The sequence below is a fragment of the Xiphias gladius genome, chromosome 11, assembly GCF_016859285.1.
Source record: "Xiphias gladius isolate SHS-SW01 ecotype Sanya breed wild chromosome 11, ASM1685928v1, whole genome shotgun sequence".
Classification (NCBI taxonomy): Eukaryota; Metazoa; Chordata; class Actinopteri; order Istiophoriformes; family Xiphiidae; genus Xiphias; species Xiphias gladius.
Genome location: NC_053410.1, coordinates 20,230,558 through 20,245,159, shown reverse-complemented (window position 1 = coordinate 20,245,159; position 14,602 = coordinate 20,230,558). Strand labels below are relative to the sequence as shown.

The window sequence follows — 14,602 nt, the reverse complement described above, 5'->3', positions numbered from 1 at the left end:
TTTAAATCAATAAATGATTTTCTCAGCTTATGAGAGACCCCTGCACATTTCATTCAGGACTGCCCTGACTTTGCCGTGTACTGTGCCATGGGGAAAGCGAAAGAACTGCCAAAGGACCTCCAAGAAAAGGCATAAACCAGGAAAAGGATATAAAAAGATATCCACAGATTTGAAAATGCCAATCAGTAGTGTTCAAACCGATAAAGAAGTAGAAAATTAAGGGTTTTTGTTGATACCAAGCCACAGTCAGGTAGACCGATGAGGATTTCAGCCAAAACTCCCTTGACAAATCTGATATCCACAGATTTGAAAATGCCAATCAGTAGTGTTCAAACCGATAAAGAAGTAGAAAATTAAGGGTTTTTGTTGATACCAAGCCACAGTCAGGTAGACCGATGAGGATTTCAGCCAAAACTCCCTTGAAAATTAGTCGGGATGCAAAGAAATACTCACAAGCTGTTTCAAGATGCACAATAAGGAGGTACTTGAACAAAAATTGCCTGCACAGCAAGTTGTCAGAAAGAAGCCATTACTGCACCAACACCACAAGCAGCCCACTTACAATATGCCAAACAACACCTACACAACCTCAGAACTTCTGGAACAAAGTCATTTGGAGTGATGAGACCAAAATTGAACTTTATGGTCACAACCATAAACTTCATGCCTGGAGAGGAGTCAACAAGGCCTATGATGAAAGTACTCCATCTCCACTGTGAAGCATGGAGGTGGATCTCTGATGTTTATGGGGGGTGTGAGCTACAGCGGCACAGAATTTAGTCAGAATTGATGGTGAGATGAATGCAGCATGTTATCAGAAATTTTGGAGGACAGTTTGCATTCGTCAGACCAGAAGATGCACTTGGACTTTCCAACATGACAATGATGCAAAACACAAGGTCAAATCGACATTTCAATGGCTACAGCAGAAAAAGGTGAAGGTTCTGGAGTGGCCATCGTAGTCTCCTGAGCTCACTATCATTGACCCACTTTGGGTCGATCTCAAACGTGCAGTCCATGCAAGACAACCCAAGAATTTACGGGACCTGGAGGCTTTTTGCCAGGAAATATTGGCAACTTTACCAACTGAGAAAATAAGAGGCCTCATTCACAGCTATCACAAAAGACTGGAAGCCACCCTTGATGCTAAAAGGGGAAATACACAGTATTAAGAACTAAGGGTATGCAACCATCTCATTATTTTCTTTATTGCAATGTTTTGTTAATGGTTGTGTTATTCTGGGATGCATTATAGTTTAATTTAAAAGATAAAAGAATAAAGAAAAAATGTTTTTTGCCTGATCACTCATGTTTTCTTTATAAAAGATCTTACAAATTCTGTTAGGGTATGTAAACTAATGAGCAAAACTGTGTGTACACACACACACACACACACACACACACACACACACACACACACACACACACACATATACACTTAGATATGCAAATAATTCTGTCAAGCTGTATTACAGTTCTGCTGGTGGTGGCTGAAATGGCAGGAAGAAGTAACGTTTAAAATGTTTGACTACTTTCTAAGGTGACTTAAACTGACTTTAAACTCCATAATCCTCTGACCTAAATTTAGTCTTTTAGTGACTGGTTTAGGTAGGGGGTGCAGAGAGTTTAGCTGTTGTTGATGAGCCCTGCTTTCCTTTGATGGAACACCCCCTCGCTGCTGTCGAAGAGACAGTTTTGTATTTCTGTCTCAAGTTGGCTTCCTGTGTTAGGCAGAGAGAGAGGTTTTTCTGCCTGTGAGGAAACCAATTTAATTTGGGCAAACAAGAACTCTACAACAGTGAAATAAAGAGGGTGGGCATATGCTCCTTTTTGCCTCTCTGATGAATTGTCTTATTATAGTCTTACTTTAATTTATTTGCCTCAAGTTTCAGACAGGTGGGTTTTCTATATCAGGGATATTCAGATGATGGCAGTTGTCTTTCGCACTACACTAAATTGACATTCGGATGCTTCCTTGTCATTGTTCAACGATTCTGGTGCACAGTATTCCAATTTGAAAGCCCCAAAAAACTCGTAAAAAGATGTTTTGGCCCAGGTTTGATATACTGACATGAGTTATAATTCCCTCTGTGAGATGGTGGCTGTCACGGTGTGCCGAGAATGTACAGATAAATTAAGATTAGTAATTTAGGGTGAAACACTTCATTCCGCTGTACCTGTTCGATTTTAGGTCAAGCCGCCAGCGTATCCAGCTTTATCAACAGTCAGTGAAATAATTTGTCTAGAAATCATCTGTTTTTATTGAGCAGCATTTAATCAATACAAGGAACAGTACGAATGTCATCCTCTACAAATGCTGCTGTGTCCCCCTGGGTCAGTGATTTATTAAAAAGCAGATCACATTCATCATTTGCATAAACAATATTCATTTAACATTCCCCATTCACTTGCTTTAAATAACACATGTGTGCCTTGCTTTCATGTGAAAAAAATGTATTTAATTAATATTCTCTCTCCCCTCTCTGCCAGTTCGGGTCTGTCGCCGCTCTACTCCCCTGTGTCATTTTGTGGAGCTCCACTGGGTCCGAACCAGAAGAGGATTCAGGATCTCTCTCTCAACAGCATGATCAGTATGACTGTACACATCACAATACCATCTAGCAAGCACCAGACATGTTGGTGTCACCACAACAAATGTCACATATATCACTTCTTGTTGCAGCAAAAGCTTTCACCTTCTCCATGGAAGGATGACATTAATTTTTGAAAGAAAATGTGAGAACTCAAAAGAAAGAAGGATACATAGTTGTATGTGTGTGAATGCTGTTAGTGTACATATATGTGCGAGTGTTTGTGTGCATCAGGCCTTCTTACATCTTTTATTGTACCTCTCTGAGTTGTGTGAGCCTCGGGCACACACAACTTTCTGCTTTAATGTGTGACTGCTGGTTTCCCCCTTGCACACTACACAGGCCAGCCTTATTCCCCAAGCTGAATGGCTCTGCACAAAGAGTCCCATGGGTGCTTGGTCATTCCTGTCGTTCACTTTTATCTCTTTTCCATCTCATCCTTTTGCTTATGATGTGTTTCTGTCTCTGTCTCTCTAGTCTTCTCACTCAACCTCTCTCCTCCCTGTTGCTTTATAATAGAGCTGACTATCAAAAGATGAATGTGGGTATAAAATAGTAATGACATGCAGGATTTTTTTTTGTTGTTGTTTTTTTGGTTTTTGGTTTTTCTGTGTTTGTCAGTCATATTCAGCGAGAGTCAAACTGCCAGGGAGTGGACAGCCTTGGGGAGGTGGAGCGCTAGTAGTTATGCTGGCATAAGAGGGGAGGATTTTGCTGTCTCTCCCCTCACACGTACACACACATACACAAAGATTTGAGCCACCTACTTGTTTTTTATTGATGTGTTGGCTTGTTTGGAAATATGTCCTCATCTCATTTAATTATATCTTCAAGCTGTAATGACACTCATTTAGATAGACATTTAAATTTCCAATGTAAAGAAGGCTATTACGGTGCACGAAATGAAAACAAAATGGATTTTTCAGCCAGTGCCAATTATAACGTTAAGGTTGTTGCACCCTCAGAGAATGTTTCATAGCTCTGCAGATAGTATACACAAGGAGATGGTTGCCCATTTAGAACATATAAAATGTAGACATTGACAGACTGATGTTGAAGGGCATGGCCATCAAAATCCAAGCCTCAGTAAAAATATGATATGGCTACTTTGTGATGCCGTTTAATAGTTGGATGTTGTTGCTGTCAGTCTTTTAACTTCAGGTGGTAGTTTGTTAGTTTGTGGCTAATTTTTTGTTTCAGTGGCTTGTCATTAATTTTGTCTGATGTCTTTGTTTGTTGTAATGTATAGTGCTCCAGGTATGTTGGCTCTCAAAAATGGCTGTGGTTTTTTGTGCTCCATTGAAATAGTGTAACCTATTTTTATAATACATTTTTGCAAACAAGTGAACCATGTAATGGCAAATAAATTGCGACCAGCAGCATCAGAGTAGCTGCTTCAATCCTGTCTGACTGAGACTACTCTCGCTACAGATATCATACAAAATACTGTAGAACAAACGTAGTACAAAAGGTTATAGGGAACTATTAAAGCAAATTTGTGATGTAGGCTACACTTTCTTAATTCAGACTTATTACGCTGCCGGACGTATCATGAACTAAACTGGCTCAGCTTGACTAATACGCCTAAATATTATACATAAAATATTAAAGGACTTGGATCAGGAGCCAAAAAAGTAATTGCACGTGCCAACTTAGAGCTTCAATCACATAAATTGTGACGTAAATTGTAATATTGATATATTGCAGATTGTATGGACTGGGTTTAAATGCAGGACAAAGCAGACCTCACTCTTTTTCCTCAGATTACAAAAAATGGAAAGAAAGGACATTTAAAGGACACACGTCGTGATCTTGTAGCATGCTGAGCGTGCTATATTTACTGTGTTTAATATTTTGTCATCTAGACAGTGCAGTCCATTAATAAAGTTGCAACTGAAAAGTAAGTTTTGATTAAACCCACTTTAAACCTTTCCATGTCATGGTTCCACCTCTAGGCCAGACCTTGATAGCTGGTGAAGCTCCTCCTCCATCATCCAACCAGCAAGAGGTCCAGTTGAAGTTCCTGCTGACTGGCCTGCTGTCTGGTCTGCCACTGCCACCGTTTGCCATCCGCATGTGCCCACCATTAACCACCAAAAACATCAACCACTACCAACCCCTGCTGGCTGTAGGTAAGTAATAATGCACCAATGACATGCACACACAAAATTCTGCAAAACTCACTGAGGAGCTAGGCACTACGACTGGCAAGGTTTGATGATCTTTTCCCAAGTGAAAGCTGTGATCTGTCCCAAGAGAAAGTACTAGGTAGTGTTGTGAAATATAGCAAACTGTATGGTGCTTATATTGTGCCAGCATCGTTATTATACATCAGGGTTTCTCAAAGTCTGGACTCAGGTACGCTTTTAAATGTAGTTTCTGTGTTTTCACAAAAATCTGGCAGCAATGTTTGCGTTTGTATCCAATATGTTGTTTTGTTTCATCGTGATTCATTGCTGTTTCAGATTAAAACCAGCTGCATCAGTGTCGCACTTCAAAGAGAAAACAAATGATGAATGAACTGCTTTTGTGTTTTTGGGGCTCTTCTCTGTCATAGTCATGTCAACAAATAGTTTTACTGAACATTGGTAAATGCTTCATGAATACTGTGGGGCGCTAATTTAGATTTATGGCTGCAGAAGATCTAAAAATGTTCAATGGATGATTAATATGAACCCTCACATGAAGCTGAGTTAAGTCTGTATGAATGCTTTGTTAAACACCTAGATATAATGTCTGCAGTTCCAGAGAAGTACAACTGACAACAACATGCATTTGATCCAGCTCCAGTAGATATGATGGTTCTCATCCCACTGAGGGGTGAAAAAGCTCTCTTTGGTCAGCTGGTAGTCTTTGGATTTTTGACTCACAATCTGCAATCAGTAGGTTCTAGCATGATACTGATATTAGCATGGCAGCACAGTATTGTAGAATCCTTCAACATTAGCATGCTTATAATTTGCGATATTTACATTCTTTAGGTAATGTCAGTAATTTCATTAAAAATGTGGGACTTGTCAATCAGTCCCTGTATTAATTTACTCGGCTGAATAAAGTGACAAATTCCCATAATAATCTTGTGTATGATCCACAAATAACTGATTTTTTTTCCAGTCCTTTTTTTCTTTTTCCTGTATTTTAAATTAGTTCAGTGCTCACTGTGCAGTTTTGCAAAACTGTCAGGTTTCTGATATTAGACATTTAGTGCACAGAGTGCGTTGTGGTTTTGGCGTGGTTATTGTAAAAAGCTTTTGGAGTTGGAACCTTTTAAATTGGATTCAGTCCTGGTTACCATGGAAACCATCAATGCATCTCTCAAATCTTTCTGTCCCTGACCTACGTGAAGACGCCCTTTAACATGCAGAAGTTAATTAAACTTCAACCACATGTAAACGGTAAGAAAAAAAAAAATGTTTTTTCAGATATTTTATTTGTAGTTGATTGCCTATGTTTAGAGAAGTGTATAATCAAAAAAAACTTAAGTCCATAGTCCATTAAGTCCAAGCTTGACTGGTAAATAGAGAACTCAGGAACCAACTGTTTATGAGGGGTTTAGTTATTAATTTTAGCTTGTCAAGCTTATTTTGGTATATAACAACACAAATTAACTTTTTTGTTCTGTAAATTGTTTATTGGTCCTGTTGTTAAATGGAGTAAAGCCTGACTGGAATAGCCACTTCCCAAATATAGTTAATTTTTAATCTATAATTATTTAAATAATACACAACCTAAAGTGCATTAAGATACAAGGCTTGTGTAATATTTTACAGAGCTGCAAGTATCTAACTGGATAATCTCACATGTGCCTACTTACCAGTAATTATTTTGTCAAACAAATGTTTTCAAGGTCAAGAATGAATTTTCACATTTAAACTAATAATATACCTATGTGTATTTATTTATGTGTTTGGGCGATAAGTCTTATTGCTGTTGTTATTGGAGTTTTCTGTGACTTAATGCCCTTATTTGATTATGTCAGAGTTGATGGATGGATGGAGGAATGTCTGGTAGTCAGCAAAAGGAACACCAGCAGCACAACGGCTTCATTGGCAGAGGTAAGTTTGAATTTAAAAATTTCCTATTTTGGCACCCCTCAGTGCTAGTAGTAATGTGTAAATCAGTTGCTAGGAAATATCTGGTGCACCTTCCAATCAAAAGCAATAAAAGAAAATGTAAATGGGAGGGCATTCCAGCATCACAAGCTGCAACACAACTTTCAGCTCTTTTTTCTTTAGTTTTAGGGGTCGAGTGATATATTTAACTTATCTGCCAGTCATTTGTGGCACATGGAGAAATATCTGTGTTCCAGAAATAGTATTTCTATAATTTACAGTGAGATGGAAATTCCTGATTATGAAACGTAACTGATGTTTTTACGCCAAGTATTGATTCTCATTGTTTGCAATTGTGATTTGAGGTGGTGTCGATTCTGTGATATTTTTTTTTTTCCTTTCTGTTCGTGATATGTAATTTAATGGTTCTTGTCATAGTTAGTGTTACCTTCATATTGTAACTGGGTAACTGTCTAATAGCACATGAGCAGAAGTTTTATGTGTTTTTTTGTTTTTTGTTTTTTTTTAGTGAAACATGAATTTTCACTTCTTAAATACTTAAATGATAAGTAGGCTAAGTTGAACATACAAATAGCTTATGCAGCCAGCTCCTGGTTGGGAGGAACCACTTTCTGACAGGCTGAATTCAGGGCAATTAAGTCCCTCAACTACTTTCAGTTTCCTGGCCAGCTTTTCGCTCAAACTACCAGCTACTACCTACTACAGGGATGATCCCCAACTGCTTACATTATAGCAGCATCATTATAAAATGATCTGTGTGTTCTTTAAAGCCCCTGTGTGTAGGATTTCAAAATATCTAATTTTCAGCTCAAAGCGCATCTTAGACTTTGTACAACTGAGCCTAATGTATGATTTAGATAATAATGACCTTTACTCAGGCATCACCCTAAACTGAACACTAAACTTTACAATTTTTTCTCCACTAGTGGCACAATAACAATGTTAAATTTATTGGAAAACAAATGTGGCAAGTTGCATATCTAGTGAGTGATTTCTGACATTACAAGTGTCTCTTTTTTCCTTAGGTGGCCTTGTAACTATAAGTAATTGAATTACTGCCCACATCTCCAATAATTTAAGTGATTCAAATAGGTCTGGTGTTCTGCTCAGTGGCGGCTGCCTCCCTTAGAAAAACACCAGAGCCAATTAGAGCTTTGTAGGCAGCAACAAGAATGAGGAAGTCATCTTCCTGTGGCAGAGCGAGAAAAAATTGGGTATAGAAAAATTGCAGTTAAAATGGCAACCGCTGTGGATAAGATTGACATAGCTCTACGGGTTAATGCAAGATGATTTACAGAAATCACAACTCTTAAATAAGCATATTATTTTGACTGAAATGATAAACATTAACTGCTCGCAGCAGCCACTTCTACATCTGTGTTGACTAAAAATTATGTTAGCAGGACAGATGAGTCAGTCCCTCCTGATTAGTGAGGCGAAATAAAACACCTCAGTCCTGACACGAACACAGTGCTTGTCTGTATAATGAATTAAAAACAAAATGAAAATTCAGTGTGATTATTAGGCTACTATGGTAAAGGAGCCAGGATGCATTTTCAGGTGTCATTATGTAGAAAATAGTAGACTTGACAAAAGAAACCCCACTCCATTTTTCACTTCTGCAATGTTGAAATTTATTTATCAGAACACCATTATTAGGAAGCATTTACCGCTTACACTGTTATGACTGCTTTTCTGTTTTTGCTCCATAGAAACAGACCTGCAAAAACCCAGACAGACTTCATGATGCGGGTGAGGAGAGTTTCAATGGAAGACTGCTGAATCAACATCAGCCTACCCACACTGTAGAGAAACCACATCGCTGTAACCAATGTGGAAAGAGGTTCAGGCAATCACAGAAATTGAAGGTTCATCAGCATATCCACACTGGAGAAAAGCCTCATGTCTGTGACCAGTGTGTGAAGAGTTTCACACAGTCATGCCATTTGAAGGTTCATCAGCATGTCCACACTGGAGGAAAAGCCTCATGTCTGTGACCAGTGTGTGAAGAGTTTCACACAGTCATGCCATTTGAAGGTTCATCAGCGTATCCACACTGGAGAAAAGCCTCATGCCTGTGACCAGTGTGGGAAGAGTTTCACACAGTCATGCCATTTGAAGGTTCATCAGCATGTCCACACTGGAGGAAAAGCCTCATGTCTGTGACCAGTGTGTGAAGAGTTACACAGTCATGCCATTTGAAGGTTCATCAGCGTATCCACACTGGATAAAAGCCTCATGTCTGTGACCAGTGTGGGAAAATGTTCAGAGACCCAGGAGCTTTTTGCAAACATACCAGCACTCACAATGGACAAAGGCCTCATGTCTGTGACCAGTGTGGGAAGAGTTTCACACAGTCATGCCATTTGAAGGTTCATCAGCGTATCCACACTGGAGGAAAAGCCTCATGTCTGTGACCAGTGTGGGAAGAGTTTCACACAGTCATGCCATTTGAAGGTTCATCAGCATGTCCACACTGGAGGAAAAGCCTCATGTCTGTGACCAGTGTGTGAAGAGTTTCACACAGTCATGCCATTTGAAGGTTCACCAGTGTATCCACACTGGAGAAATGTGTCATCATTGACACAATTTAGAAAGTATATTTGAAATGTATAAAAGAAGTGGCTGTTACAAGAGGACGTGGTTTATAAAAGTTGTCATAAAACTTTCTTGATAATATTAATATGCATGCAACTTAAGTTATCAAATTTGTTTTGTTTTACTTCCACTGTCAAAACTACAGCAGAAAACACACATACCTTATTTCCTCAAAGAGTGGCCGGGGGCCTTTATTTGCCTCAACTGCACAAAAAACAGGCCTTAATTTGAGGTAGGCTGGTATTAGAAGCAGGCCTTTATTTCTAATTCCCTCTCTTTGATAAGTATAATTGGTCATATTTTAGTAGGAAGGCTGGTTTTGATTCGCTCTCGTTTGTCGTTTTAAAATTTGCAGTAAATTTAAACGAGGCAAGCCTAATCTTCATGCGCAAGCACTGTTTTGATCCGGTCCCTTTTACCATGTTAAACTTTGTACATTACACTGTTAATACAAACTCAACAATTCTTGTAACCGTTTCAAATTAAAAGTCCGCTAGAATTTCAGTGGATGGAAACCCCTCATTTCTTATCAGGGCTTTTATTGTGAAATATCTGCAGGCATAGTACAGTATATGTAAAATAGTCTGACAGGATTAAAGGATGACAAAGCAAAGTGGACACACTCTTACACCAACAGTGACTGAAACAGGACAATATTTTTAGATGATACTTAGTTAATACTTACATGAGTTATCCAGAACAACCTAGTCTTGAAAAGAGCATGATTATGTTGTTGAATTTATTCAATTAAAGCGGTAGAAATGTACATTATGCTTAACTGGCATGCACATTATATGACAACACCAAGAGTTTATCCACTTCTGTTTTTTCCCCAGCCTTTATTTGGGGACTGGTCTTTATTTATTCCTGTCAACCACACCCCCGACCATTACTGAAGCCCCAGCTTTTAATTGACTCCCAGTTTTTATTTGAGCAACTGCGGTACACTCACACATACACACAAACACACACACAAAGCTCCGTAAAGAGCAGTGGGCTGTCTTAATATAGCAATACACAGGCATGCTAAAATGGACGGATTCTACGATGGTGTGATGCTTTGCTAATTTCAACAACATAGTGAAGCCTGCCAATTGCAGTGTGAGTTTTTTTAAAAGGCTAAGAGTCTCCACCCATGGTAGGCGCTCGTTACAGCAGTGCTTTGAGCTAAATGCTAACATCAACATGCTACTATCCTCACAATCACAATGTTAACGTGTTAATGTTTAGTAGGTAAAAATTTTTAAATGTTTTTTTTTTTTAATTTTTATTGAACATCAACAGTATAGAATATGCATGTACAAAAAGAAAGAAAAAGAACAGCAAAAGCAAAGTGCTCTTTTTTTCAACCCCTTACTCTCTGCCCCTCAGTATGTAAAATTTTTTCACCATTTTTCCACCATGTTCACCATCTTAATTTAGCATGTTTGCATTTCCTAATCAGCACTAAACACAAAGTTTAGCTGAGGGTTATGGTAATGTCATTACTTTGCAGGTATCTAGTCATAAACCAAAGTACTGGACAAATTGAAGTTTTGACCTAATCGAGGCACTAAAAAATTAGATAAAATTATATAAAGCACTCTGTGCAGTCCATTTACCATCTGTTGAGATATTTCAGTCAGGAGCAAAGTGGTGGACTGACAGACGGACAGACCAACACTGCCATCCCTAGACCCACACTGTCAGAGGGGCTAAAAATCAGCTGACCAATGAGAGCTTTTTCACTCCTCTGTCAGTTGAGAACTAACTAGAACTTCACCTTATCATATATACTGGAGTTAAGTCCACAGCATGTTGTCCTTGAATAGTTCTAATTATCTGGGTCTACAGACACATACAAGATGTCTGTTCAACAGTGTGCATCTGTGTATACAGAATACAACAAAAGTAATTACACCCCTGCATAATATCACTAAAAATTTACATGATACAAAAGTAGGTACACCTGTGACCACTGCAACAAAAGTCAGTTAACCTGCGATCAGTGCAACAGAAGTGAATTTACCAGTGATCACTGCAACAAAAGTGATTACTCCTGTGATTTCCAGATAAGGCTAATTGCAAAAACAAAGCTATAAAAAACAGCACAACTTTCTCAGTTTCGGCCTTGGTTGAGTCTAATGCAACATGGCTCCCCATGGTAAAGAATTGCCTTAACAAGTAAGAAACCAGTTTGTGAGACTTCACAAAGATGGGAGTGGGTACAAGAGCATCAGTAGCCTTCTGAGCATAAGGTGAAAAACAGTTCCAGCAGTGTTTAGGAAATACAGGACTAGCACTACTACAATGACTGCACAGTGCTGACTGTGAGGTGGTACCAGACAGGCTGGTTTTAGTTTTTTTGAAACTGCTGATCTCCTGGGATTTTCACGCACAACAGTCCCTAGAGTTTACTCAGAATGGTGCGGGAAAAAAAGGACATCCCATGCCAATGCCTTGTTGATGAGAGAGATCAGACGAGAATGGTCAGCCTGGTTTGCGCTGACAGAGAGGCTACTGTAACTCAGATAACCATTCTGTACAACTGTAGTGAGCAGAAAAGCATCTCAGAATGCACAACACGTGGAGACTTGATATGAATGGTCTACAACAGCAGAATTACAGTGTGTTACACTCCTGTCAGTAATTAACCGAAATCTGAAACTGCAGAGGGAACAGGCTCACTTAAAACCAGAAAAACCTAGCCTGGTCAGATGAATCTGGATTTCTGCTGAGGCATACAGATGTTAGGGTCAGAATTTGGCATCAGCAGCATGAATCCATGGACCCAACCTTTCTTGTGTCAACAATCCAGGCTGGTGGTGGTGGTTTAATGGTTTGGACCATGTTCACCCCTTCTGGCCATAATTTACTCATCTTCCAATGGCTACTTCCAACATGATAATGTACCATATACCAAAACAAAAGTTGTCTCAAACTGGTTTCATGAACATGACATTGAGTTAAGCGTACTTCAGTGACCTCCCCAGTCTCCAGATCTGAATCCAGTAGAACACCTTTGGGATATGGTAGAACGGGAGACTGGCAGTATGAATGTGCAGCTGACAGATTTGCAGAAATGATGTGATGCAATCATGTCAACATGGACAATGTTTCCAACATGTTCTGGAATCCATAGCACATAGAATTTGTTTTGAGAGCAGAGGGAGACCTCGAGCCAGTATTAGTATGGTGTTCCTAATAAAGTGCTTGATGAGTGTATACAGTCTGTAATAACATTTTTAGATGTTTTACAAAGTTGCAGGGCTTTGATGAGATGAAATATTTACCTGTGTTTAGTTTTCCATGACTGTGAAAGTCAAAGTATTATCTCACAATAAGATTGTTTCATTGTCAGTGTCAAAAAAGTGTCATAACCGCAATGAAATAGTGAATAAGAAAAGGATTTCTGATTTGGCAAAAATAATCTCTGAATCGAAAACAAATCTTAACTCGTGATCCACGTGAGTACTCCACTTTCAACTGCATGTCATGGTCTCCACATCATACCAACTGTACTATTCTACCTGAGCAGACACAAGTTCAGTCTGGATTTTTCACCTTAGTTTTCACAGACAAAAATTAACATTGTATTCCAGAAGAAATACAGTTATTGCCGTGACAACATTTACATGAACCCCATCCCACCAACCTTTTCCAGAAGTCGTGTCCTTTTCTTTTTCTTTTTCCTTCTAGAAGGACAAGTGAAAGTGAGTTTAGGTGTATCTATACTACACCACTGTAGCTTGAACCATTAAATGGCATTTAACAGTAGAAGTCGAGGTATTAAGAACCCTTACCTTTAGTAAAATAAGTAAAAGTAATAAAAGTAATAAACCATATAAAAATACTCATCTAATAAGTAAAAGTCTTCCTTTCAAAATTTCACGTAAATAAGTAGGAGTATTATGAGCAAATTGTATTTAAAGTGACAGTGAAAAGTAAAAGTACTTGTGCCCAGTAGTCTACTTTCAATGTGTTGGATATCACAGTGTAGCAGAGTCAAAAGTACAATATTTCCCTCTGAATTTTAGCAGCGTTAGAAATCTAAAGTTTCATAAGCTGGAAATACCAAAGTAAAGACCCTCAAATTCGTATTTCAGTGCAGCATTTAAGTAAATGTATTTGCTTATTTCCCCCCAGTGATATAAATAAAATACTTATTTGTATGATAGCTAATCTGTATGAAAGCTTCCCCCTAGTACTTGGCATTAAGATGTTTTGGTTGTGTTTGGCCAGAGCTGTTTCTGAGTGTGTGATATATTTCTGTCATTTGTCATGGCTATACAGTATGTGGGTTTTTTTTTTAATAATTTAGTTGTCAAAATTCACTCTTTTTCAGTGATTGACATTCATCATGCCATCATCTGTAGCTAACACAGATCTGGGAATTGAGAAGCAAAAGCTTGTCTGGTTTGATTTATGAAATGTTGCTGTCTAGTGACGAGAACCCAAAAATCCCAGTAAGTGAGGAGTGCTTTGAAGGGCAAAAGGCTGTATGATACAGCTGCAGCTACACATTTTAATCGCTTACATGTTCAGGCCCTGTGTCGATGTGTGTCTGTGGTTTTTGTCTGAAAAATAAGTCATAATAAGCACTAGAAACAAATTGCAGAGCAAGACCTCAAGCATTGGTTTATCATGAAACAGGAAATTAACAGCTACTGATATGAAGGCAAGCATTAAGTCAAGCCAGGCTTTACCTCAGAACTGCAAACCAATAATCAGATATAGTCATTCATATGCACTGCCTGAGGGATCTTTCAAAGTGATAGAATCTTTTCAGAATCTCCAGGTCAGTGATTCCTAGAATTACTCAAAGTAGGTATCCACTTACATTTGGCTTTAAATGTAGTCTTTTACAATGTTCTTTGCAGTCCAATTAATGTAAACTATGTAGGTTGGAGTTACAAAGTGTTTTCAAACTTGCTGATACTTTTGTTAAAAATTATTATCTTCAAGTTTAACCGGACTAGTTCAAAACCTAGTATATGGCTGGGCCATGTAAGGTCAATATGCAAAATTGATGTCGGGGTTGAAAACTGTTGCAGAACTGCTGTAAACAACTACTCTCAATGGAAAGTAGCTAAAGTCTGCTTGAGAAGTCACTAAATGTGGCTAGATGACGTAATACGCTAATTAGCATACTCATGATGTCATTGCGTCGTATTAGCATTCTGCTTAGTGTCAGCTGGTGTCATCCCTTTATCTGTTTATGTCTCCCGCTCTCTGTGCTGACATATACAGTATTTTAAAATAGTCAAATTCCCAGTAAAGCTGTTCTCATTTAAATGTTTGTCCATTTCTGCTGTCAGACAATGGAATAAGTATGATATAGTGAGTGAAACATGGGCCATT

The 14,602-nt window shown here is 38.5% G+C and overlaps 1 protein-coding gene across 1 annotated transcript in view; it reads left to right on the top strand.

Moving 5' to 3' along the window:
- wdr11 (WD repeat domain 11) overlaps positions 1 to 14,602 on the top strand; it is a 63,292-nt gene that overhangs the window by 13,295 nt on the left and 35,395 nt on the right. The window contains exons 9-10 of the mRNA XM_040139037.1: positions 2,491 to 2,591; positions 4,547 to 4,723. Of these exons, the coding sequence (XP_039994971.1) occupies positions 2,491 to 2,591; positions 4,547 to 4,723 (278 nt within the window). The remainder of the gene's footprint in view (positions 1 to 2,490; positions 2,592 to 4,546; positions 4,724 to 14,602) is intronic.